Source organism: Schistocerca cancellata, chromosome 7, assembly GCF_023864275.1.
Source record: "Schistocerca cancellata isolate TAMUIC-IGC-003103 chromosome 7, iqSchCanc2.1, whole genome shotgun sequence".
Lineage (NCBI taxonomy): Eukaryota > Metazoa > Arthropoda > Insecta > Orthoptera > Acrididae > Schistocerca > Schistocerca cancellata.
In genome coordinates, this window is record NC_064632.1 from 323975874 (window position 1) to 323999921 (window position 24048).

Below are 24048 nucleotides of genomic sequence, written 5' to 3' on the forward strand. Positions count from 1 at the left end.
AAGTGAAACAGCTGTTAGAAACTGCATTACTAATTAACTATTATTAAACTAACATAAACCATATTTTTTTGTTAAAGAGCTATTTGAAATTACTCAAGCAAAATTTAACATAGAAAAATTAATAGGAATAAAATTAAAAACTAATGGAAAGTACTAGAATTTCACCATGAAAGTAAACACATGTACATGAAAAGGAAAAGATCGTCTTTCTAACTTCCATTGATGAATGTGAACTGTTATTCAAATAATAACAGACTGTGATAAAATAAATAGCAGGTTGTTTCTTGTCGCAAATTACATGTTACAGCTGTTATCTTTGAAGTCCAGCTTCCTGTATAGCTTAATTTTCCACTGTGTGACACCATTTCCCACATTTTTGTCTGACTGACTTCTTTCTTCATATATACCATTTTAAATTAAATACGAAGTTGTCTGCATTATTGTTTACTCCCACATTATATTTTTTTATTTACTCACACAATTTTACTACTACTGTTAGGAAAGTGTTTATGTCTCTTTGTTACTTGTTCCATCAACACAAAAGAAAACTGTTGTCAGTAATTTTACCTACATTTATTTTGTGATGTATTTCTCACAGATCTGCTGGTATCACAAATGATTCGTACATTCACAGCAAATGCTGATTTCTAGTTCAAGAAAAGCAATACCTCATTCTAAATTACTTCATCAAATATTGTTCTTAGACAAGAAAGCCTTTTTGCTTCACTTTTGTTTGTACTGGGCACAAAATCTATCAAATCAAATTAAAATGTGCATACAGATCTGTTAAAATAAACTATAGTTAGTACATATGGTACTATTTTTACCTGAAAGTCCAGAATTACTAGAGATGCTTTCACAGTTTTTCAGTGACTTGTCAGCGTTTTCCAGCAGTATTGTATTGTTAGAGTCCAAACCACATTCTTTCAAGGTCTCAACTGCAATCCATTCATCAGAGCAAATACTAGAGAGCCTTGGGAGGTCATAAAATATGGTCTGGAACCAAATGTTAACTATTAACTTAAAATGAATGCTGAAAATGGGTTATAAGCCTTCCTCACTAACAACTATCAAAACTGCAGGACAGACATATGTAGGAGATGTTGGTTAGCTTTTTTTGTATTTCCTGTGGATCATACTTGCAAAAACACTTCAGGATGTAAAACATGTCAGTAGTTTTACACATAAGGCACATTTCTGCTGTGAAAACACAGTTACAGGCTGGATATTTACATAACTGGATTTTTGTTTTAATTTTAATCTACAAAAAAATCTGATAAAAGCAATCCAAACACATACATATTAACTACACAGAAATTAACATATGGACTAGAAGTAGACAATGAGTAAAAATGTTTTCAAAGATATATTTACGACAGAAGAACTTTTAGTGTCACAAAATTGTTAACAACAAACACAACAGGGTGGGGGGTCTGTTAATTGCCAGCAATTCAAAAGTGCAGTGAATAATGGTACCCATCAGGAAAATTGCAGCAAGGGACAGGGCAAAACACCAGGTGAACTCACTGTGTATGTCTGAGGGTCTCACTCAACAAGTTGAAGAGGCTATTAAGGCAACCTTAGAGAGAACTTGGTGCAACTAACTGCAGATTGTGGCATACGTTGAAACGAATGATGCCTGTAGTCTGGCCTCTGAGATCATGCTTGGGTCGTTCCAGTGACTGGCAGAGAAGGTTGAGAAGATCAGTGTTTCAACAAAGTGTTTCAACAAAGCTCACAATTAACAGAATCGTCTCTAGAATGGATCATGGCTCTCACTCAAGTGGAAGTTGAACCAGAGACTTTGATGGTTCTGTGAAAAACTATGCTGCGACTTCCTGGACTTGCAACATAGGGTTGAGAACTGTAGGGTCCCCCTACAAGGGTCAAGTGTGTACAACACATCAGAGGCTACTACCCAGATAGCTGACTCTATGTGGGGTGCACAAAAAAGTTTTTTAGATTATGCAACACTATCCAGCCCAAATAAAGACAGCCATAGGAGACCCAAAAGTATAAGTGTAAGACCCAAAAGAATGAACCCATAGACAAGAGTATTAAAATCCTAGTAGTTAACTACTGAAGCACTTGCAACAAAATGCAAGAGTCTGAAAAGTTCCTGAAAAGTAGTGGAGTTTGCATAATTCTAGGTACAGAAAGATGGTTGAAACCTGAAACTAACAGCAGTGAGATATTTGTGAAAAATTTAAGTGTTTATCAAAAGGATAGTCTAATGGGAAAATTTAGGTGGTATTTTTGTCACAGTAGACAAGAAACTCAAATTCACTGAGACAGAAACTGAGGCTACATGTGTGACTGTTTGGGCAAGACTCAGTATCAGAGGTGGACATAAAATGGTAATTGGAATCATTCCATCACCCACCAGACACACCTCTTGATGTAACCAAAAACTTTAGAGAGAATCTCAGTTTTCCTGTATATAAGTTCCCAAATCATATTGTAATCATCGTTAGAAACTTTAACCAACCAACAATCAACTGGAGAAAATTACAGTTTAAATTCTCTACCGACGTTACCTGAATGACACCATTCCAAGTCGTTGGATTGGAAAAGGAGGAGCAGAAGACAAACTTCATTGCTGGTGGCCTCCCAGCTCTCCAGATCTCACACCTTGCAATTTTGGGGTTATGTAAAAGACTGTGTGTCCCCCCCCCCCCCCCCATTGCTGATATTCTTGAAAGTCTGTGACATTGCATTGCTGAAGTTGTGAATTCGATAACGAGAGAGCACCTGCTTTGCGGTGGCAGGAAATGAGCCACCATTTTGATACTTGTCATGTAACACATGGTGCTCACATTGAATGTGTAAAATTTGAACTTTTCTCTTTCCAGGAACATTGGAATTGTGTGTCTATCTGTTCCTTCTTTTGAATAGTCTACGTATGATCAATAAATTAGATAAAAAAGCAGTAGTGTTGTATCTCAATGACAAACTTGAAACCTTTAGCATAGGGCATGAGCATATAGAGGAACTATGGCTAAATTTTACTAGAATAGTTCATCATGCACTGGATAGATGTGCACCCTATAGAACAGTTCATGATGGGTGGGACCCTCCACGGTATGCAGTCACTGTAAAGAAACAGGGAGTATTGCATAATTTGTGTAAAACAAAAACTAGGGTTATAGACAGAGAAACGTCGAATGTAACATGTTTAGGTGTCAAGAGGACGACTAACATAACAGAATATTGTCCAATGATCTTTCACAAAACTCAAAGAAATTTTGGTTGTATGTAAAGCCTGTTAGTGGCAGCAAATTTAGTGTCCAGTTACTAGTGAATGAGACAGGAACAGACTTTGCAAAAGCAAAAACTGAAATGCTTAACTCTATTTTCAAATGTTCCTTTACAAAGGAAAACTCAGGTGAATTGCCCCAATTTAATCCTCATACCACTGAAACGGTGAGTGAAAGTATCAGTGTCAGTGGTGTTGAGAAACACGAGATATCATTAAAACTGAACAAAGCTCCATGGCCTGATGGAATCCCTTTCAGATTCTATACAGAATTTGCAACTGAGTTAGCCTCTCTTCTAATTACAATCTATCGTACATCCCTTGAACAAAAAGCAATTGGAAGAAAGCACAACTCACACTTGTTTACAAGGACAGTACAAGTGATCCACAATACTACCCTCCAATAGCCTTGATACTGATTTGTTGCAGAATCTTAGAACACATTATGAGCTCATCAATAAAGCAAAACCCAGCTTGCACTTTTCTCACACGACATACTGAAAGCTTTGGATCAAGGCAGTCAGGTGACGCAGTATTTCTTGATTTCCAAACAGCACATGAATCAATACAACATCTACGCTTCTTGCCAAAAGTATGGTCTTATGAAGAATCTAGCAAAATTTATGACTCAATTGAGGATTTTTTTTTATAGGGAGGATGCAGCATGTTATCTTGCATGGAGAGTCATCATCAGATGTAAAAATGGGTGTGCCCCAGGGAAGTGTGTTGGGACCCATGCTGTTAATGTTGTATATTAATGACCTTGTGGACAATATTAATAGTAACCTCAAACTTTTTGCAGGAGATGTAAACTTTTGCACTTCACAAAATGAAAAAAAAAAAAAAAATGAAAAAATTATGAAAAAAAGACATTGTATCCTGACTGTAATATCAATGAATCACACTTGGCATCAGTAAACTCATACAAATGCCTGGGCATGAAACTTCGTGCGGATATGAAATAGAATGATCACATACACTCAATCGTGGATAAAGCAGGTGGTAGACTTTGGTTTATTGGTAGAATACTTCGGAAATAAAATCCGTCTCTAAGGAGACTACTTTCTAACGCACCCTAGAATGCTTCTCAAGTGTGTGAGACCCGTAGCAAGTAGGTCTAATGGGAGATATTGAACACACAACAAGAAGGGTACCATGAATGGTTACATGTTTGTTTGATTCGTGGGAGAATTCACAGACATGCTGAAGAAACTGAACTAGCAGACAACTGAAGGTAAATGTAAACTATACCAAGAAAGCCTACTTACAAAGTTTCAAGAACTGGCTTTAAACGATGGATCTACCACAACATAAAAAATCTGTGACTGGGAAGAAATAGTGTAACACTATTTAATGAAGTCCACGGCCAGTAATCACATAACAGATCAAGGAGAGTCTGCTGCCTAATTAACAAAATCTTAATGTTATGTAATTTAGTATGCTGTATCTTTGTAAAGCTCTTTGGAAAAAATTCAGTTCATGCCTAATACTGATAGTTCAATACTTCAAGGTTACTATCTACTTATACAGAAAATGAAAAGAGAGTGAAGAAAAAGAATATTACTGAAAAGAAATGATGAGACCAAAAAAATTAACACAAATTAATGTCAGGTGGATGGTAAGAACCCAGGACATGTTATAAACTGCATAGTTCTGAAAAACTGGCATCAGGGGGAAGACAGCACATGTGGTGAAACAACACTGTCATGTTGTAGAGCATGATCTGCAACAGGATATTGCATGTTGCCAGTATACACCTTCTATCTATGCCCACTGATCCTAACTGATAACTTGGTGGTTCACAGTAATTATAGCTATAACATTCAGTACGGGTCCACTGCTCAGCATGCTAATACAGATGTGCTACTGTGGTTGCCAGTGGGAGTTGAACTGGAGTTCGACTGAAAGGAAGTTCCAGTTTCGGCATTGCACAATACCTTGCAACATCTGCAAAAGACTCTGCTGGACTTTACTTTGATGGTATGGTAAGTCACGGCTGCTGACTCCCTTTTCTGGAAATTCTTCTCAGCAATACATATGAGATGGTCCGAGTGTGTTCGTTCAGGAGCATATTTGGTGTGGGATACGTTTTTTTCTGCTCCAGGATCAGCTCAGTGTTGTTCAGGGGGTCCACACGCTGGCCATGGAGGAGTAAAACTGTAGAGTGGTCATCCCCACAGCAATAGTTCCTCTAATACTCCAAATGCTGTGTGTATCACACTGGGGTATGCCCCTTATAAAAGCTTTAGGGTGACTTCATGTCTACTGACTGGTGATTGATCACAATATTGAACATCTTGGATGGTACTGCATGGCCTACGCAGAGAACCATGCTGTGCTGCTGTGTCAGTTTTCCCCTTGGTCAGTCCTGGACCACACTTGGGACAGGATGCACATCAACTTTGCGAGTCCTTTTTCGAGAAGTACTTTGTTGTCGTTGTTGTTGATCAATGCATTGCCAAATTTCCCATTTGTGGCCAAACTATCGGCTGCAACTAATTGCATGTTGTCGGTCATTTCCACTATTCAGAGCTCTTCCTGAGCCCTCATTTTCGATAACAGTCGGCAATTGATGTCAGATGAGTTTGCAAATTTTCGCATTTGCAGGGGTACCCAGTATCTGACAACCACCCTGTTTCATCGGACCTCTAACTTGGAGATGGAATGAATTGTGTGAACATTCAAATCCAAATGAAAATGTCTGAGCCTAGCCAGCAACAATGTGCTACCTAGTTTTCTTCCCACATACCAGGTGATGGTGGTTAACGAATGCAATCAAGTGGAATGTTTGCGTGGTTGCCAGCTGTGGTTTCTTTTGGATCCGTGGTTTCTTTCGGTTCTGTTGTACTCTTGAGTAGCATTCCCCAGACCATCACAGAATGTGCCGCATTCTTCTCAAGGGGCTACAGTTTGGCCCCAGTCTTTCAGGTGGCAGCAGGGATAGCTGCCGAGTGTTATGGTGGGCAACAAGGATCAGGATTTGTTTGTGGTGGATGTTGGTTTGGAGCAACTGACCCAGCATTCCAATCAATTGTGCCCACGACTTGTAGGGCCCTTGGCACCACAATCTCCCAGCAGTCTTGTTCCGGTGGGAGGCCCCCAATTGCGGCAGCATGATGCTGCCTTCACCACACCTTCCGCCATCCTATTTCTAATTGAGGAATAGGATGTCACAGGGACAGCTCTTGCAACTACCAATGCAGAACCCATGGACTTTAAAACAGTGCCCTTCTTTTCCTCACCCATGTCAGCAGACCAACCATTACTATAGCCTCTGCAATCTTCCTCCCATGAACCATGGACCTTGCCGTTGGTGGGGAGGCTTGCGTGCCTCAGCGATACAGATAGCCGTACCGTAGGTACAACCACAACGGAGGGGTATCTGTTGAGAGGCCAGACAAACGTGTGGTTCCTGAAGAGGGGCAGCAGCCTTTTCAGTAGTTGCAAGGGCAACAGTCTGGATGATTGACTGATCTGGCCTTGTAACAATAACCAAAACGGCCTTGCTGTGCTGGTACTGCGAACGGCTGAAAGCAAGGGGAAACTACGGCCGTAATTTTTCCCGAGGACATGCAGCTTTACTGTATGATTAAATGATGATGGCGTCCTCTTGGGTAAAATATTCCGGAGGTAAAATAGTCCCCCAATCGGATCTCTGGGCGGGGACTACTCAAGAGGATGTCGTTATCAGGAGAAAGAAAACTGGCGTTCTACGGATCGGAGCGTGGAATGTCAGATCCCTTAATCGGGCAGGTAGGTTAGAAAATTTAAAAAGGGAAATGGATAGATTAAAGTTAGATATAGTGGGAATTAGTGAAGTTCGGTGGCAGGAGGAACAAGACTTCTGGTCAGGTGACTACAGGGTTATAAACACAAAGTCAAATAGGGGTAATGCAGGAGTAGGTTTAATAATGAATAGGAAAATAGGAATGCGGGTAAGCTACTACAAACAGCATAGTGAACGCATTATTGTGGCCAAGATAGATACGAAGCCCACACCTACTACAGTAGTACAAGTTTATATGCCAACTAGCTCTGCAGATGACGAAGAAATTGAAGAAATGTATGATGAAATAAAAGAAATTATTCAGATTGTGAAGGGAGACAAAAATTTAATAGTCATGGGTGATTGGAATTCGAGTGTAGGAAAAGGGAGAGAAGGAAACGTAGTAGGTGAATATGGATTGGGGCTAAGAAATGAAAGAGGAAGCCGCCTGGTAGAATTTTGCACAGAGCACAACTTAATCATAGCTAACACTTGGTTTAAGAATCATGATAGAAGGTTGTATACATGGAAGAACCCTGGAGATACTAAAAGGTATCAGATAGATTATATAATGGTAAGACAGAGATTTAGGAACCAGGTTTTAAATTCTAAGACATTTCCAGGGGCAGATGTGGACTCTGACCACAATCTATTGGTTATGACCTGTAGATTAAAACTGAAGAAACTGCAAAAAGGTGGGAATTTAAGGAGATGGGACCTGGATAAACTGAAAGAACCAGAGGTTGTACAGAGTTTCAGGGAGAGCATAAGGGAACAATTGACAGTAATGGAGGAAAGAAATACAGTAGAAGAGGAATGGGTAGCTTTGAGGGATGAAGTAGTGAAGGCAGCAGAGGATCAAGTAGGTAAAAAGACAAGGGCTAGTAGAAATCCTTGGGTAACAGAAGAAATATTGAATTTAATTGATGAAAGGAGAAAATATAAAAATGCAGTAAATGAAGCAGGCAAAAAGGAATACAAACGTCTCAAAAATGAGATCGACAGGAAGTGCAAAATGGCTAAGCAGGGATGGCTAGAGGAAAAATGTAAGGATGTAGAGGCTTATCTCACTAGGGGTAAGATAGATACTGCCTACAGGAAAATTAAAGAGACCTTTGGAGATAAGAGAACCACTTGTATGAACATCAAGAGCTCAGATGGAAACCCAGTTCTAAGCAAAGAAGGGAAAGCAGAAAGGTGGAAGGAGTATATAGAGGGTCTATACAAGGGCGATGTGCTTGAGGATAATATTATGGAAATGGAAGAGGATGTAGATGAAGATGAAATGGGAGATACGATACTGCGTGAAGAGTTTGACAGAGCACTGAAAGACATGAGTCGAAACAAGGCCCCCGGAGTAGACAACATTCCATTGGAACTACTGACGGCCTTGGGAGAGCCAGTCCTGACAAAACTCCACCATCTGGTGAGCAAGATGTATGAGACAGGTGAAATACCCTCAGACTTCAAGAAGAATATAATAATTCCAATCCCAAAGAAAGCAGGTGTTGACAGATGTGAAAATTACCGAACAATCAGTTTAATAAGCCACAGCTGCAAAATACTAACATGAATTCTTTACAGACGAATGGAAAAACTAGTAGAAGCCAACCTCGGGGAAGATCAGTTTGGATTCCGTAGAAATACTGGAACACGTGAGGCAATACTGACCTTACGACTTATCTTAGAAGAAAGATTAAGGAAAGGCAAACCTACGTTTCTAGCATTTGTAGACTTAGAGAAAGCTTTTGACAATGTTGACTGGAATACTCTCTTTCAAATTCTGAAGGTGGCAGGGGTAAAATACAGGGAGCGAAGGGCTATTTACAATTTGTACAGAAACCAGATGGCAGTTATAAGAGTCGAGGGACATGAAAGGGAAGCAGCGGTGGGGAAGGGAGTAAGACAGGGTTGTAGCCTCTCCCCGATGTTATTCAATCTGTATATTGAGCAAGCAGTAAAGGAAACAAAAGAAAAATTCGGGGTAGGTATTAAAATCCATGGAGAAGAAATAAAAACTTTGAGGTTTGCCGATGACATTGTAATTCTGTCAGAGACAGCAAAGGACTTGGAAGAGCAGTTGAACGGAATGGATGGTATCTTGAAGGGAGGATATAAGATGAACATCAACAAAAGCAAAACGAGGATAATGGAATGTAGTGGAATTAAGTCGGGTGATGCTGAGGGAATTAGATTAGGAAATGAGACACTTAAAGTAGTAAAGGAGTTTTGCTATTTGGGGAGCAAAATAACTGATGATGGTCGAAGTAGAGAGGATATAAAATGTAGACTGGCAATGGCAAGGAAAGCGTTTCTGAAGAAGAGAAATTTGTTAACATCGAGTATAGATTTAAGTGTCAGGAAGTCATTTCTGAAAGTATTTGTATGGAGTGTAGCCATGTATGGAAGTGAAACATGGACGATAAATAGTTTGGACAAGAAGAGAATAGAAGCTTTCGAAATGTGGTGCTACAGAAGAATGCTGAAGATTAGATGGGTAGATCACGTAACTAATGAGGAAGTATTGAATAGGATTGGGGAGAAGAGAAGGTTGTGGCACAACTTGACCAGAAGAAGGGATTGGTTGGTAGGACATGTTCTGAGGCATCAAGGGATCACCAATTTAGTATTGGAGGGCAGCGTGGAGGGTAAAAATCGTAGGGGGAGACCAAGAGATGAATATACTAAGCAGATTCTGAAGGATGTAGGTTGCAGTAGGTACTGGGAGATGAAGAAGCTTGCACAGGATAGAGTAGCATGGAGAGCTGCATCAAACCAGTCTCAGGGCTGAAGACCACAACAACAACTGCAATCTTCCACCACTCTGCTGGCTCTGGAGCCAGTTGCATCATTATTGTCTCTTTCAGTGGTTGACAGACTGTCAGGAAATTTCATGCCTTTTCTGGTTCTGCACCGGCCCTACAGGGCAAGACCATAGACTTCAAAGATATTAGTGTACAGTGCGATAGAGAGTTAGTGTCAGCAAGGATGAGCTAAGTGCCCAACAGGGATGGTGGGAAGGTAATAAAGGGAGTGCTTGTCTACCACTCAGTGGATCAAATATAAGCCTTGTTATTGTTTAGGTATTTGAAATGGAAAATGGAAATATTTTGATTTGCTTGCTTTGTGTGCTTTACAACTTTACCACTGTTTATTTCTCCATTCTTAATTTCTTAAGTGAAATAAATATGCTTTCCTTCATACAATTTTGTATCTTTTTATTTTCCATTGATGTTTGTGTGTTCAGTTTCAAAAAGAGTGACAACTGTTTGGTCTCTTGCTGTGCTACTATAAGTCCATTGTTTCAATTGGGATTTTTGTATCTGCACAGGCATCCACTGTCGACACAAAATATTACAGATCACGGTGCAAGATGAAAGGCAGGTCCAAAGTTACTGGTGACCGCATAAGATCTGCCAGGCCAGGCCTATTGTCACTGGCTGGTCAACACTTGGGTCAGTGGCACTTTTCATGCAATGCTTTGCGAACACCCTCCTCGATAGGTTCTGCACTGTTCTGCTGTGATACCCATGCTGGCTCATCTGCATCCACCTCAATATCTGCTGGTGGGGATACTAATTCCCTTCTCCCTGAAAAGGCCCTGTAGTGCTGGTGCAGAATCAGAATGGGCATGAAATTTCCTGACAATCTACATCTTCCAACATCCTGCAACTCCAAACCTACTATCTCGTGGTGTGCACATGAGCAGCAATATTGTTGCTAACAATTAGTCCTCCATCAAGACATGATATACAAACAAATTCATGTCATGGCCATGGCCAGATGCACCCACATGGCACTCCATAAGGCAACTTTTCCTGGCTCATCTTGGAGACACCCCCCCCCCTCCCCCATACCATAAATATCTTACTTGGTTCAAGTAAACTGATGATACATTCTTCCATAGCATTAACACTTCCACCATCTCAATTTCACCTGCTCTTCTTCAGCTCGGCATACCGCTTTTCTGAATGTCAGCCTCTATCTATCACATGGGGCCATAAAACCCTCTGTCCACATAAAACTTATCAACCATCAACAGTGTCTTCACCTCCATAACTCTCCTATAAGTCTCACTATCTATGGATGGTGCATCTGCAGTGAGAAGAAATTCCTGAAGGCCTTCACGGATGGACACTACACCTTCAACTTATCACACAAACAGATGTTACTTGCCTTAGGCATGTATACTCCTAATTCTACACTCCTGGAAATGGAAAAAAGAACACATTGACACCGGTGTGTCAGACCCACCATACTTGCTCCGGACACTGCGAGAGGGCTGTACAAGCAATGATCACACGCACGGCACAGCGGGCACACCAGGAACCGCGGTGTTGGCCGTCGAATGTCGCTAGCTGCGCAGCATTTGTGCACCGCCGCCGTCAGTGTCAGCCAGTTTGCCGTGGCATACGGAGCTCCATCGCAGTCTTTAACACTGGTAGCATGCCGCGACAGCGTGGACGTGAACCGTTTGTGCAGTTGACGGACTTTGAGCGAGGGCATATAGTGGGCATGCGGGAGGCCGGGTGGACGTACCGCCGAATTGCTCAACACATGGGGCGTGAGGTCTCCACAGTACATCGATGTTGTCGCCAGTGGTCGGCGGAAGGTGCACGTGCCCGTCGACCTGGGACCGGACCGCAGTGACGCACGGATGCACGCCAAGACCGTAGGATCCTACGCAGTGCCGTAGGGGACCGCACCGCCACTTCCCAGCAAATTAGGGACACTGTTGCTCCTGGGGTATCGGCGAGGAACATTCGCAACCGTCTCCATGAAGCTGGGCTACGGTCCCGCACACCGTTAGGCCGTCTTCCGCTCACGCCCCAACATCGTGCAGCCCGCCTCCGGTGGTGTCGCGACAGGCGTAAATGGAGGGACGAATGGAGACATGTCGTCTTCAGCGATGAGAGTCGCTTCTGCCTTGGTGCCAATAATGGTCGTATGCGTGTTTGGCGCCGTGCAGGTGAGCGCCACAATCAGGACTGCATACGACCGAGGCACACAGGGCCAACACCCGGCATCATGGTGTGGGGAGCGATCTCCTACACTGGCCGTACACCACTGGTGATCGTCGAGGGGACACTGAACAGTGCACAGTACATGCAAACAGTCATCGAACCCATCGTTCTACCATTCCTAGACTGGCAAGGGAACTTGCTGTTCCAACAGGACAATGCACGTCCGCATGTATCCCGTGCCACCCAATGTGCTCTAGAAGGTGTAAGTCAACTACCCTGGCCAGCAAGATCTCCGGATCTGTCCCCCATTGAGCATGTTTGGGACTGGATGAAGCGTCGTCTCACGCGGTCTGCACATCCAGCACGAACGCTGGTCCAACTGAGGCGCCAGGTGGAAATGGCATGGCAAGCCGTTCCACAGGACTACATCCAGCATCTCTACGATCGTCTCCATGGGAGAATAGCAGCCTGCATTGCTGCGAAAGGTGGATATACACTGTACTAGTGCCGACATTGTGCATGCTCTGTTGCCTGTGTCTATGTGCCTGTGGTTCTGTCAGTGTGATCATGTGATGTATCTGACCCCAGGAATGTGTCAATAAAGTTTCCCCTTCCTGGGACAATGAATTCACGGTGTTCTTATTTCAATTTCCAGGAGTGTATATTGCAGTGCCTGTGATGGTTCGATGTGCTCTGCAATGGCTGAAAGAACTAGCCCTACTATGGAACTGTATGAAGTATAAGAATTACATGTGCATTTGTGAATATAGTGAAACTCCAATTGCACTATTTATTCATGAAAATGAGAATATTTCATACAGCTGACAATCGCGGCAGTGCCTGTTCCTACAGGCATGCATGGAATTTCATTTTCACCACTAAACAGCACAGTTGAAATTTCACCACATTCACAAATGTGAATATAGTTCTTAGACTCCTAATACTCAAGCAAACCCCACCAACCAGCTGCGAAGCAGCATCCCCCCCCCCCTTCCCCACGTGTTATTAAAAAATACCACCCTATACTGGAAGAGATTAACCATATCCTCTGCCACACTCTGAAATGAGAAATACCCTCCCACAACCAATCTTTTATTCTTCAGTGGTGTGTGCACTATTTTGAAACTTCTTGGCAGATTAATATTTTTATGTCAAGACCGTAATCGAACCATTCGTGGTTATTGCTCTTAACAACTGACTACATTAGTGTGACTCATGATCCATCTTCATGACTTCACTTCGGTCAGTACCTCTCTCTTACTTTACAAAATTCACCTTTGCCTATCTTGTTGGACTCAAAAACAACCAACATTCAAATGTGCATTCTGAATGAGAAACCCATTGTGTAATCTTTCCTTATATACAGGACATACATGTCACAGCTTCTACCTTTGTGTGGGTGTGCTGAAATGCTAATCATTGCATACCCAATCAGTGTAAATAAATGAGGTTAGCAAACTTTGTTCTACAAGTATCTCTGTTGGCTTAAAGATCAGGTTGACTTATTTTGCATTGTTTCACTCTCTGTTATCTTCTGGTGTTCTCTGCTATGACAATGCACCTAAAGTAAATTAAGCTTTCACTCACCTGGAGCAAGAGGTAAGAATAATATAAAGGAGAAAAATATGCAATCATGTGACTTTTTGGAGATTGGTCACATGGATGGGAATTTCTTCCATACCAAGAACTAAAAGAGCTAAATCATCTGCAATTACCATGCAGTTCGTTCTTATTGTCGGTTCTGCTCCAATTTTGATTTTAGGTGGGTTTTCCTTTTGCCAAATCTTCGTGATGTAACTGACAGCTACACCGAAGATCAGTGGGGACAATCCACCCCCTTGTCTAAAACTGGTTTTTATTGTGAAAACTTTTGAAATTTCATTGAACTTCATCTTGGAATTTGTGTTTGTTGGCGTTAGCTGATTTTTATTCATTTCAGATGAATACCACATGCCCTGAAGATTTTTAAGCAGCATATTGGTACTACAGTGTACAGATTAAGTTCTGGTAAGTTCTTAACTTTTGTTAATATATAATTCTCTTGGCTCGTTCAACATCCCTGAAGATTCTCCTTATTAGGACCTACAGAACATGATTGAAATAATAATAATAATAATAATAATAATAAGGCCCGGGGAAAGAATCGGCCTCCGGTATGTTCTACCAGTCGTAAAAGGCGACAAAAAGAACAAACCACTAATAGGGCTAACCCCCCTTTTAGTGTGATTAGTTGGTTCAGGACAGAACTAAAGAAGCCTCGGACAAGCGCTGTCATGGTCGGGGACGATGCTTGAACCCTATGCCCGTCAACAATGGTAACGACACTGCTAGCCACACGGAAAATGATTTGAATCCAAATAGAGGTCTTTTGCAGGATATGCTTCCTGCAACCACTCTAGAAGGAAAACAAAGACAGAGGATGAGATGGTCAGATGAAGTTAACCGACACCTCACGTTCTGTTATTACCAAGCAACAAACTTAGGAACAAACACAACTGGATACAGATCACAAGTACACACAACATTTATTACCAGATACCCAGAATTTAAAATTTTAACAGAACAATGGCTAGCTGATGAGATCCGTGTAATAATAAAAAATAACAGGATACCCCAGTCAGAATTAGAAAACATCAAACAACAAGTACAACAAATACTAGAACAAAATAGTGCGCAATCAGAAGAAGAAGAAAATACAGTAATGGACTCAAACATCACAGAGCAAACAAACAAAGAACAACATGCATCAATTAAACAATCAGAGGTAAACGAAATCTTAAGACAGCCACCAGAACAAGCACAAATAGAATACGAAGTGACACACATGTTAGATATAGAAGAAAAATTTCAGCTGACATATATAGAATACAATGACACAAATACAGACATTAGAGCATTCTTGCATAGACCACCAAATAACCCACAAGTCGAAACAACAATAACAACTATCAACACAATCATACACAACAAAATATATGAAAATACAACTATGGAAGAGTTACAACTACTGGTTTATGTAGGAGCACTCACTACACTAAATATACACACTAGGCAGAGATCAGAACCAACCAACACACAGAAGAAACCCACAAAACCAGCATGGCAACACAGGCTACAGATCAGAATAGAAAAACTGAGAAAATACGTCGGACAGCTAACACAATTTATAAGAAATGAAATATCAGACAAAAAATGAAAAAGGTTAGGTAAAATCTCACAACAAGAAGCAATAGAGCAATTAGATGAAAAGAAGGAGAAATTACAAGCATTGGCCAAACAACTTAGAAGATACAAGAAAAAGTGAAGATAGAAGAAAACAAAACCAAACATTCAACACAAATCAAAAGAAATTTTACCAGACGATAGATAACACACACATTAAAATAGACAATCCACCAAACATAACAGACATGGAACACTTCTGGAGCAACATATGGTCAAACCCGATACAACGTAACGCATGCACGGTGGATACAAGCAGAAACAGACACATACAAGATGATACCACAAATGCCTGAAGTGATAATTTTGCAACATGAAGCCACCCAAGCAATTAATTCTACTCACAATTGGAGAGCCCCTGGAAGAGATAAAATAGCAAATTTCTGGCTAAAGAAGTTCACCTCAACACATTCACATCTAACTAAATTATTTAACAATTACATAGCAGACCCATACACAGTCCCTGATACACTCACACGTGGAATAACTTATCTGAAACCTAAAGATCAAGCAGACACAGCAAACCCAGCTAAATATCGCCCCATAACATGCCTACCAACAATATACAAAATATTAACTTCAGTCATTACACAGAAATTAATGACACATACAACACAGAACAAAATTATAAATGAAGAACAAAAAGGCTGTTGCAAAGGAGCACGAGGATGTAAAGAGCAACTGATAATAGATGCAGAGGTGACATACCAAGCTAAAACTAAACAAAAGGTCGCTACACTACACATACATTGATTACCAAAAAGCTTTTCATAGTGTAACCCACTCATTTACTACAAATATTGGAAATATACAAAGTAGATCCTAAATTGATACAGTTCCTAAACATAGTAATGAAAAATTGGAAAACCGCACTTAATATCCAACAAATTCAAATATTATCACATCACAGCCAATACAGATTGTATGTGGAATATACCAAGGAGACTCATTAAGTCCTTTCTGGTTCTGCCTTGCTCTGAACCCACTATCCAACATGCTAAATAATACAAATTATGGATACAATATTACTGGAACATACCAACACAAAATCACACATTTGCTATACATGGATGATCTAAAACTACTGGCAGCAATAAATCAACAACTCAACCAATTACTAAAGATAACAGAAGTATTCAGCAATGATATAAATATGGCTTTTGGAACAGACAAATGTAAGAAAAATAGCATAGTCAAGGGAAAACACACTAAACAAGAAGATTACATATTGGATAACCACAGCGACTGCATAGAAGTGATGGAAAAAACACATGCCTATAAATATCTAGGATACAGACAAAAAATAGGAATAGATAATACAAATATTAAAGAAGAACTAAAAGAAAAATATAGACAAAGACTAACAAAAATACTGAAAACAGAATTGACAGCAAGAAACAAGACAAAAGCTATAAATACTTATGCTATACCAACACTGACCTACTCATTTGGAGTAGTGAAATGGAGTAACACAGACCTAGAAGCACTCAATACACTTACACGATCACAATGCCATAAATATAGAATACATCACATACATTCAGCAACAGAAAGATTCACATTAAGCAGAAAGGAAGAAGGAAGGGGATTTATCGATATAAAAAACCTACATTATGGACAGGTAGGCAATTTAAGAAAATTCTTTATAGAACAAGCAGAAAGTAGCAAAATACACAAAGCAATCACTCATATAAATACATCGGCTACACCACTACAATTTCATAACCACCTCTACAACCCTTTAGATCACATAACATCAACAGATACGAAGAAAGTAAATTGGAAAAAGAAAACACTACATGGCAAGCACCCATATCATCTAACACAGCCACACATAGATCAAGACGCATCCAACACATGGCTAAGAAAAGGCAATATATACAGTGAGACGGAAGGATTCATGATTGCAATACAGGATCAAACAATAAACACCAGATATTACAGTAAGCATATTATTAAAGATCCCAATACCACAACAGATAAATGCAGACTTTGTAAACGACAAATAGAAACAGTAGATCACATCACAAGCGGATGTACAATACTAGCAAATTCAGAATACCCCAGAAGACATGACAATGTAGCAAAAATAATACATCAACAACTTGCCATACAACATAAACTAATAAAACAAAACGTTCCCACATACAAGTATGCACCACAAAATGTACTGGAGAATGATGAATACAAATTATACTGGAACAGAACCATTATAACAGATAAAACAACACCACATAACAAACCTGACATCATACTCACCAATAAAAAGAAGGAATTAACACAACTAATCGAAATATCCATACCCAATACAACAAATATACAGAAGAAAACAGGAGAAAAAATTGAAAAATACATCCAACTGGCTGAGGAAGTCAAGGACATGTGGCATCAGGATAAAGTTGACATTATACCGATTATACTATCAACTACAGGAGTCATACCACACAATATCCACCAGTACATCAATGCAATACAGCTACATCCAAACTTATATATATATAACTACATAAATCTGTAATTATTGGTACTTGTTCAATTACCCGAAAGTTCCTAAATGCAATGTAACATATACCGTACAGTTAAAAGAAAGTCACGCTTGATCAAGATCCGCGCCACTTTCCATTTTTAACCAGACATAATGTCTGAGAAAGAAAAGAAATAATAACAATAATAAATGTAATAATAATGCATCAGCACTCCTGAAAGAAAGGCTATTGTACAGTAATGGATAGCTTGTCTCCAAAAAGCAAGGTTCTGGGTTCGAGCCTCAGTATGGGACACAGTTTTACTTTGCCAAGAAATTTCAATACAGTGCACATTCCTTTATAGGTGAAAGATTTGTTCTGAAAATAATTCTCTAGGCTCTGGCTAAGTAATTTCTTTGAAATGTCCTTTCTTCAATGAGTGCTAGCCTAGTAAGATATGCAGGAAAACTCCTGTAAAATTTGGAAAGCAGGAGAGGGGCACTGGTGTAAGTGAAGATAAGAGGGTGGATTCTGAGTCATGCCTGGGTATCTCAACCAGTAAGAAAATTCCCTTTGAAAAGCAAGGTTCTGAGTTTGGGTCCCAATCCTGTACACAGTTCACTATGCTACTCCCAACATTTTGCAGTACGTGTTATATCCGAGTGAAAACCACTGATTCAAGACCTACCCCATGCATGCATCTAGCACACCTTATTCCAGTCCAGTCATAGGTCTGTCATATTCTGTCAGAGGCAAGAACATTTTTGAAAGCAGGCGTATCACATAAATCATCTCTACTGCAATTTTATGTGGGCATGATTACTAAGCAGCTATCTACCGACGTGAACCGCCATTGCCAAACTCTGAACAAGCAAAAGCAAACATGCCATTGAGCACAAAATGGGTGCTTCACAAGTCATGCCATCCAAACTCCCCCTCAATACAAGCTACTCTGAATTCCACTACTGGGAATTATTCATACACTGCCCTTTTTAATTGCACAGTTCCATGGCCTCAACTTCTGATAGCCCCTATTCCACTCCCTCCTCTATCACTGTTCCCATACTAACCCCCCCCCCCCCCCCCCCACCATCACTGAAAACAGCTCTCCATTGCCTCACTTCAGTTTGATCAATCAATCTATTGATCTACACCCATACTATTCTTTCTCTGTTTTCCCCTAGCAACAACCGCCTTAACCCACACATTCTATTTCATCGTGTATGAGACTTGACTTCCACTACCTATGTATTTGTAAGGTGGGCTTATGAGTGACACACTCCTATTCAGTTCCTTTCTTGTCCCACCCTACATCCCCTAATCCTCAATCAATCCCTCTCCTCTCCTTTGTTCCCCTCACCCACTTCATCCAATACAAATTCAGAACACCTCACCAAAGCCTCAATTATATGATAAGTGATTATCTTGACGCTTTTTACTGTTTCTACATCACCGAGGACAACATTTTGTACACCCATTCTATTTTGGGATTTATTCAAAATATGGTAACTGAAACTGCATCTTAACCATGAGGCATGTAAATTCATGTGTATGTGGCAGCTCATGTAACTCATTATCATCACGAACACCATATTCTTTTCCTTCAGTTCAAGGGATCAGGCTAACTGCCTATTTCTCTTCAAAGATTATTGTTCATCCTATCTCATTTTGGGTCTATCAGGATTCCTTCCTCCGTTTGGCCTGAATCTCAGCAGCTGTTTCATCAGTCTTTCTTCTAGTATTCTGCTCACATGCTCTTTCCACCTGTTTCTGTATTTCTGTTGTTTTGTTTATCCCTGCAACATTCAGGTTTTTCTGTAATTTGTTCATTCCTAATCCTGTCTTGGTGTATGCAATCTTTCACTGTTAATAGAAATCTCATTTCAGCTGCCTATATTTCACTTTTATTCCTCTTTGTGGGAACCCAGGGTTCACACCTATACAGCAGAGACATCACAGAGACGCAAGTATGTAGATGAGGAAAATCATAAATTACTTGCCATTACTGCACAATCTCCAGAAAACTTAGAGTAAGTAAGACTACTAATTTCAAGAAAATTTGTTACAATAGTTAATAAAGTTTAAGAACTGAGTATTTTTGCAAAGATCCAAGAAAATTCAAAACGGTTTGAGTACGAGTCTTTTGATAACACAGTGCAGCCACAGACTAAATAGAAATTTAGTTAGTTTCAAATTTGGTCTCTCTTTTCTGAATTAAGACATTCTGTTTCCTGTATGTTAGGTACGAAAGGTTGGTGAGCTTTTTCCCAAAATTCCAGAATGTTCCCACTGATGTAAAATTAGGGAATGGTCTACAAAATATAATGACTTTCTTAAACCAAAGAAGAAGTCCATTTTTTCAATTTGCTATTTGGATATGTAAGAAGCCCCTCACACACGAAAGAATAAATTGTATTTCTCATTGATGTTTACATTATCAGTTTCCCTTATTTTGTAGTATGTTTTTGCTAATGAATATTTCCAATTTGTCTGAAAGATAACCCCACCTCAAAGACATACTGCACTGACAAATGAGAACAATACTAACATATGACACACTGATATTCATAATCCAACTTGTTATTTCACCATACCCTTATGAGTCTTCCCCATTCAATAACTTAATAGTAGATGGACTCATTTATGCCTCCTGTAGCTATATGTTGCCGTAACTGTGCTGGAACACCATATTATTGAACTTCATCAAATTTTCCTGTGTTAATAAAAATTTAATTTAATTTAATTTACTAGCTGTTGAGATGAAAGGAATTTTAAATATTTTTATCAACTACAGTTGATCACAAGAAGTTCCACTTTCCACAAAAAGTGCCACACATTATGCACCCAACTTATACCACAATTTTTTTTTCAATTGATCTTGTACAGAGTGTATTAAAAAGAATCATCTAATTTGGAACATCTATATTTCTGAAATTAATAAACATATACAATGAATTTTGTTTCTTGATGAACTGGAAACTCAGAAAGCTTTTTTTAATACCTTTTCATATGTGTTCAATGTGGTCCCCCTTGAGATGCATGGCACATGTCAATGCGGTATTCAAGTAGTTCCCACACTGCTGTGAGCAGGTCTTGATTAGCAGCTTCCACTGCCGCTGTTATGCAATGTCTCAGTTCATTCATTGTTGTTGGTAACAGAGGCACACAAACAAAGTCTTTTATAAACTCCCACAAGAAATAATCACATGCAGTCAGATCCAATGAGCTTGGAGGCCAGTAATGTAAGACTGACTCATGTGGTTCACTGTGGCCTATCCATCATTCAGTAATTATTTGATTTAAAAATTCCCGTATTTCCATCCTGTTGGTAAAGGTAGTCATTTGAATCAGCCTCCAACTGTGGGAAAAGAAAGTTCTCAAGCATATCGAAATATGTGCTTCCTTTAACAGTGTTCTCAGCAAACAAAAATGTACCATGCACCTTTTCCTGTGAAATTTCACAAAACACATTAAATTTTGGAGAGTCCGTCTCATGTTATACAACTTCATGTGGTTGTTCTGTACCCCATATTTTCACATTATGACAGTTCATCTTTCCATTCAAATGGAATGTTGCCTTGTCACTAAACACTAAGTGTGGAAGAAAACTGTCTTCCTCCATCTTTCCAAGCACGAAATTACACAACTCCACTTGTTGTTATTTGTCACCTTCACAAAGAGTTTGCAGTAGCTGAATTTTGTATGGTTTCATGTCGACGCATCATACGCCAGACAGACATGGGGGGCATGTCAAGCTGCATGGTGAATGGATTTCTGCGATCTTCTTGTGAAACTATGGTGGATGAATTTGACATCTGTGTCAGACACTCGGGGACAGCCGTGATTTGCCTTTACACAAACAACCTGTTTCTCGGAGCTGTTCATGCCATTGATGATGATGTTTGGATCATGGGGGTGCTCAACTGCGCATTTATCAGTGCCTGTACAAATTTTCAACCTTTGCTCAGTCCAATCTCGCCACCTGCATGAATGATGATGAAATGATGACAACACAAACACCCTGTCATCTCAGTTCATGCCATTGTCTAATGCTCTGTGCTGTAGGCGTATTCATTCCATACCTAGTACAAAAGTCACACTGAACAGTTGTTACTGAGCCGCACTGCACAAAACTTAGAACACAAAACGCTTTCTGTTGTCCTGACACCATTTTTACTAGAACGGATGTGGGTGCACACAGCTGCTACCTAGTGGGAACCATGTAAAACTCGAGTGTCTGCTCTTTCCAACAGTACGTTGTTCACGCACATATCTCAAATAACATAATAATTATGATTTTTTTTTAAGTCCGATGATTCTTTTTGATAACTCCTGGTTTTTATTTCTAACTCACAGATTTAATACAATGTTTTAGCTTGTCAAATGACTCTATTTTGCAGTATTCAATTGTTCTTTAAACAAAATTTCTTCCAACTGCTGCCAAAGGACAGTTCATAGGTAAAAATCCCCTGACTGTCTTTATGCAAAGGCTCTATATGGAGAGTAACACAGCTCCATCTCATCTACATCCATAATCTGCAAATCACTGTGGAGTGCATGGCAGAGGTTATCTACCACTGAACCACATGTTAGTGTTTCTTTCTGTTTCATTCACATCTGTAATGTTGAAAGAGTGCTTAAATGCCTCTGTGGGTGATCATTTGTGCTACTCTCCTTTTGATATCATGAATATCTGCTGCATGGCATCTGTCACCCACAATAGAGCCGTATTCTAGGATGAACCACACAGGTCCATTATAAACAATCTTCTTTGTAGATTGCCCGATTTTCCGTATTGTAAGGCTGGATCAAGAAAAGCTTCAGATGATGTTAGAACAGAATGGTTCCATACATTTTTTGAATTTTGTCATGTTAATACATTAGTTTTAAAAAAGTACATTTTAACTTGTAAATATTAACCTGTAAAAATATACCTAAAAATCTGCATTTGACAAAACATATAGATATGATGGGCATTTATTTACAATATGAACTGCTCCAAGAGCTATCTCAGCTTATTTAGTTTCTACAAATTACATTTTATGCAACTATGGATAATCTTCTCAATGTATTCTTAATTTTTTCTCGTTTTATAATCTAATAACATGGCATCAATTCACTGACTTGGTACTACAAATCAGTATTTAAATGACCAGTTACGTATTATAATGGAAATACTTATTACCTCAAAAGTGTAGTGCTGAACTGGATGGAACACCCCAAACCAGAAATCATTCATTAATTTATGCACATTCTTGACAGCATTAGCTTGAGACAGACTTACTTCAAGACAACTCTGCATCACTTGGTATTTCTGCAATACTTTTGAGAAATTATGCTTTCTACTTAGATCCCACAACTTTTTTAATGCTACCTGTAATGAAGATTTTTTAGTGACTAACACCTGATCTGTTACTGAGGTCAAAAATAGCACAGAGCAGTACAATAAAGCTAAGGAAAATAAATAGCAAAATACAGACACAAATAAAAAACAATTACATGTACAATGTACTAATAAACTAAAATAAAGCAACACAATATTTAACATTATAATGAAACTACTTTACACAAGAGAAGAGGTGGAACTAGATATAAAACTGAGGATTATCATGAAAGGTTTACATAAACACACCGGCTAAATACACAATTCTGCCAGCATGAGAGTTTTCAGTTTAGCTTGTGTGCCCGTTGATGACGGAACACATTTACTATTTAGTGAGTTGTCCCTTTACTCATAAATTATTTAATTAAGTACAGCAGGTTCAACATATGTGTCCTGAAATGAAATGATGGTGTGCCATTCATGGCTAGGAGCCCCACCTGGGGAAGTTTGGTCGCCAATCTGTAAGTCTTTTCAGTTGATGTCACATTGGGCGAGTTACATGTCAATGATGATTAAATGATGGTAACACAACACTCAGTCCCCATGGAGAAAATCTCCAATCCAGACAGTTGGTTGGTTGGCTGGCTGATTTGGGGGTGGGGGGGTGGGGGACAGGGGGGGGGGGGAGGCGAGGGGATCAAACAGCGAGGTCATCTGTACCATTAGATTAGAGAAGGATTGGGAAAGTAGACACCTGTGCCTTTTCAAAGGAACCATCCTGGCATTTGCCTGAAGTGATTTAGGGAAATCACGGAATACCTAAACCAGATTGGCTAAACTCAGGTTTGAACCCAACTGGTAACTGAACCCACACCTACTGCATGACACCATCTAATGGCAGATGTGCAAACCATACATGTGACCAAATGTATACAAAGAACAACAAGACACTTCAGTAAAGTATGTGAACAGTTTGTATATTGTGAGTGCATACTGTAGAAAGATATACAAGGGCGGTGGTGTAGGTATTTATGTTGGAAATAATATTCAGT

At 39.7% G+C, this 24048-nt stretch overlaps 1 protein-coding gene across 2 annotated transcripts in view; it reads right to left on the minus strand.

Annotated features, from left to right (window-relative positions):
* LOC126091897 (probable methyltransferase TARBP1) overlaps nucleotides 1-24048 on the minus strand; it is a 112044-nt gene that overhangs the window by 40512 nt on the left and 47484 nt on the right. For both annotated transcript variants that reach the window (XM_049907196.1, XM_049907195.1), the window contains exons 7-8: nucleotides 22859-23047; nucleotides 828-996 (exon numbers count right to left, since the gene is read on the minus strand). In XM_049907196.1, the coding sequence (XP_049763153.1) occupies nucleotides 828-996; nucleotides 22859-23047 (358 nt within the window). The remainder of the gene's footprint in view (nucleotides 1-827; nucleotides 997-22858; nucleotides 23048-24048) is intronic.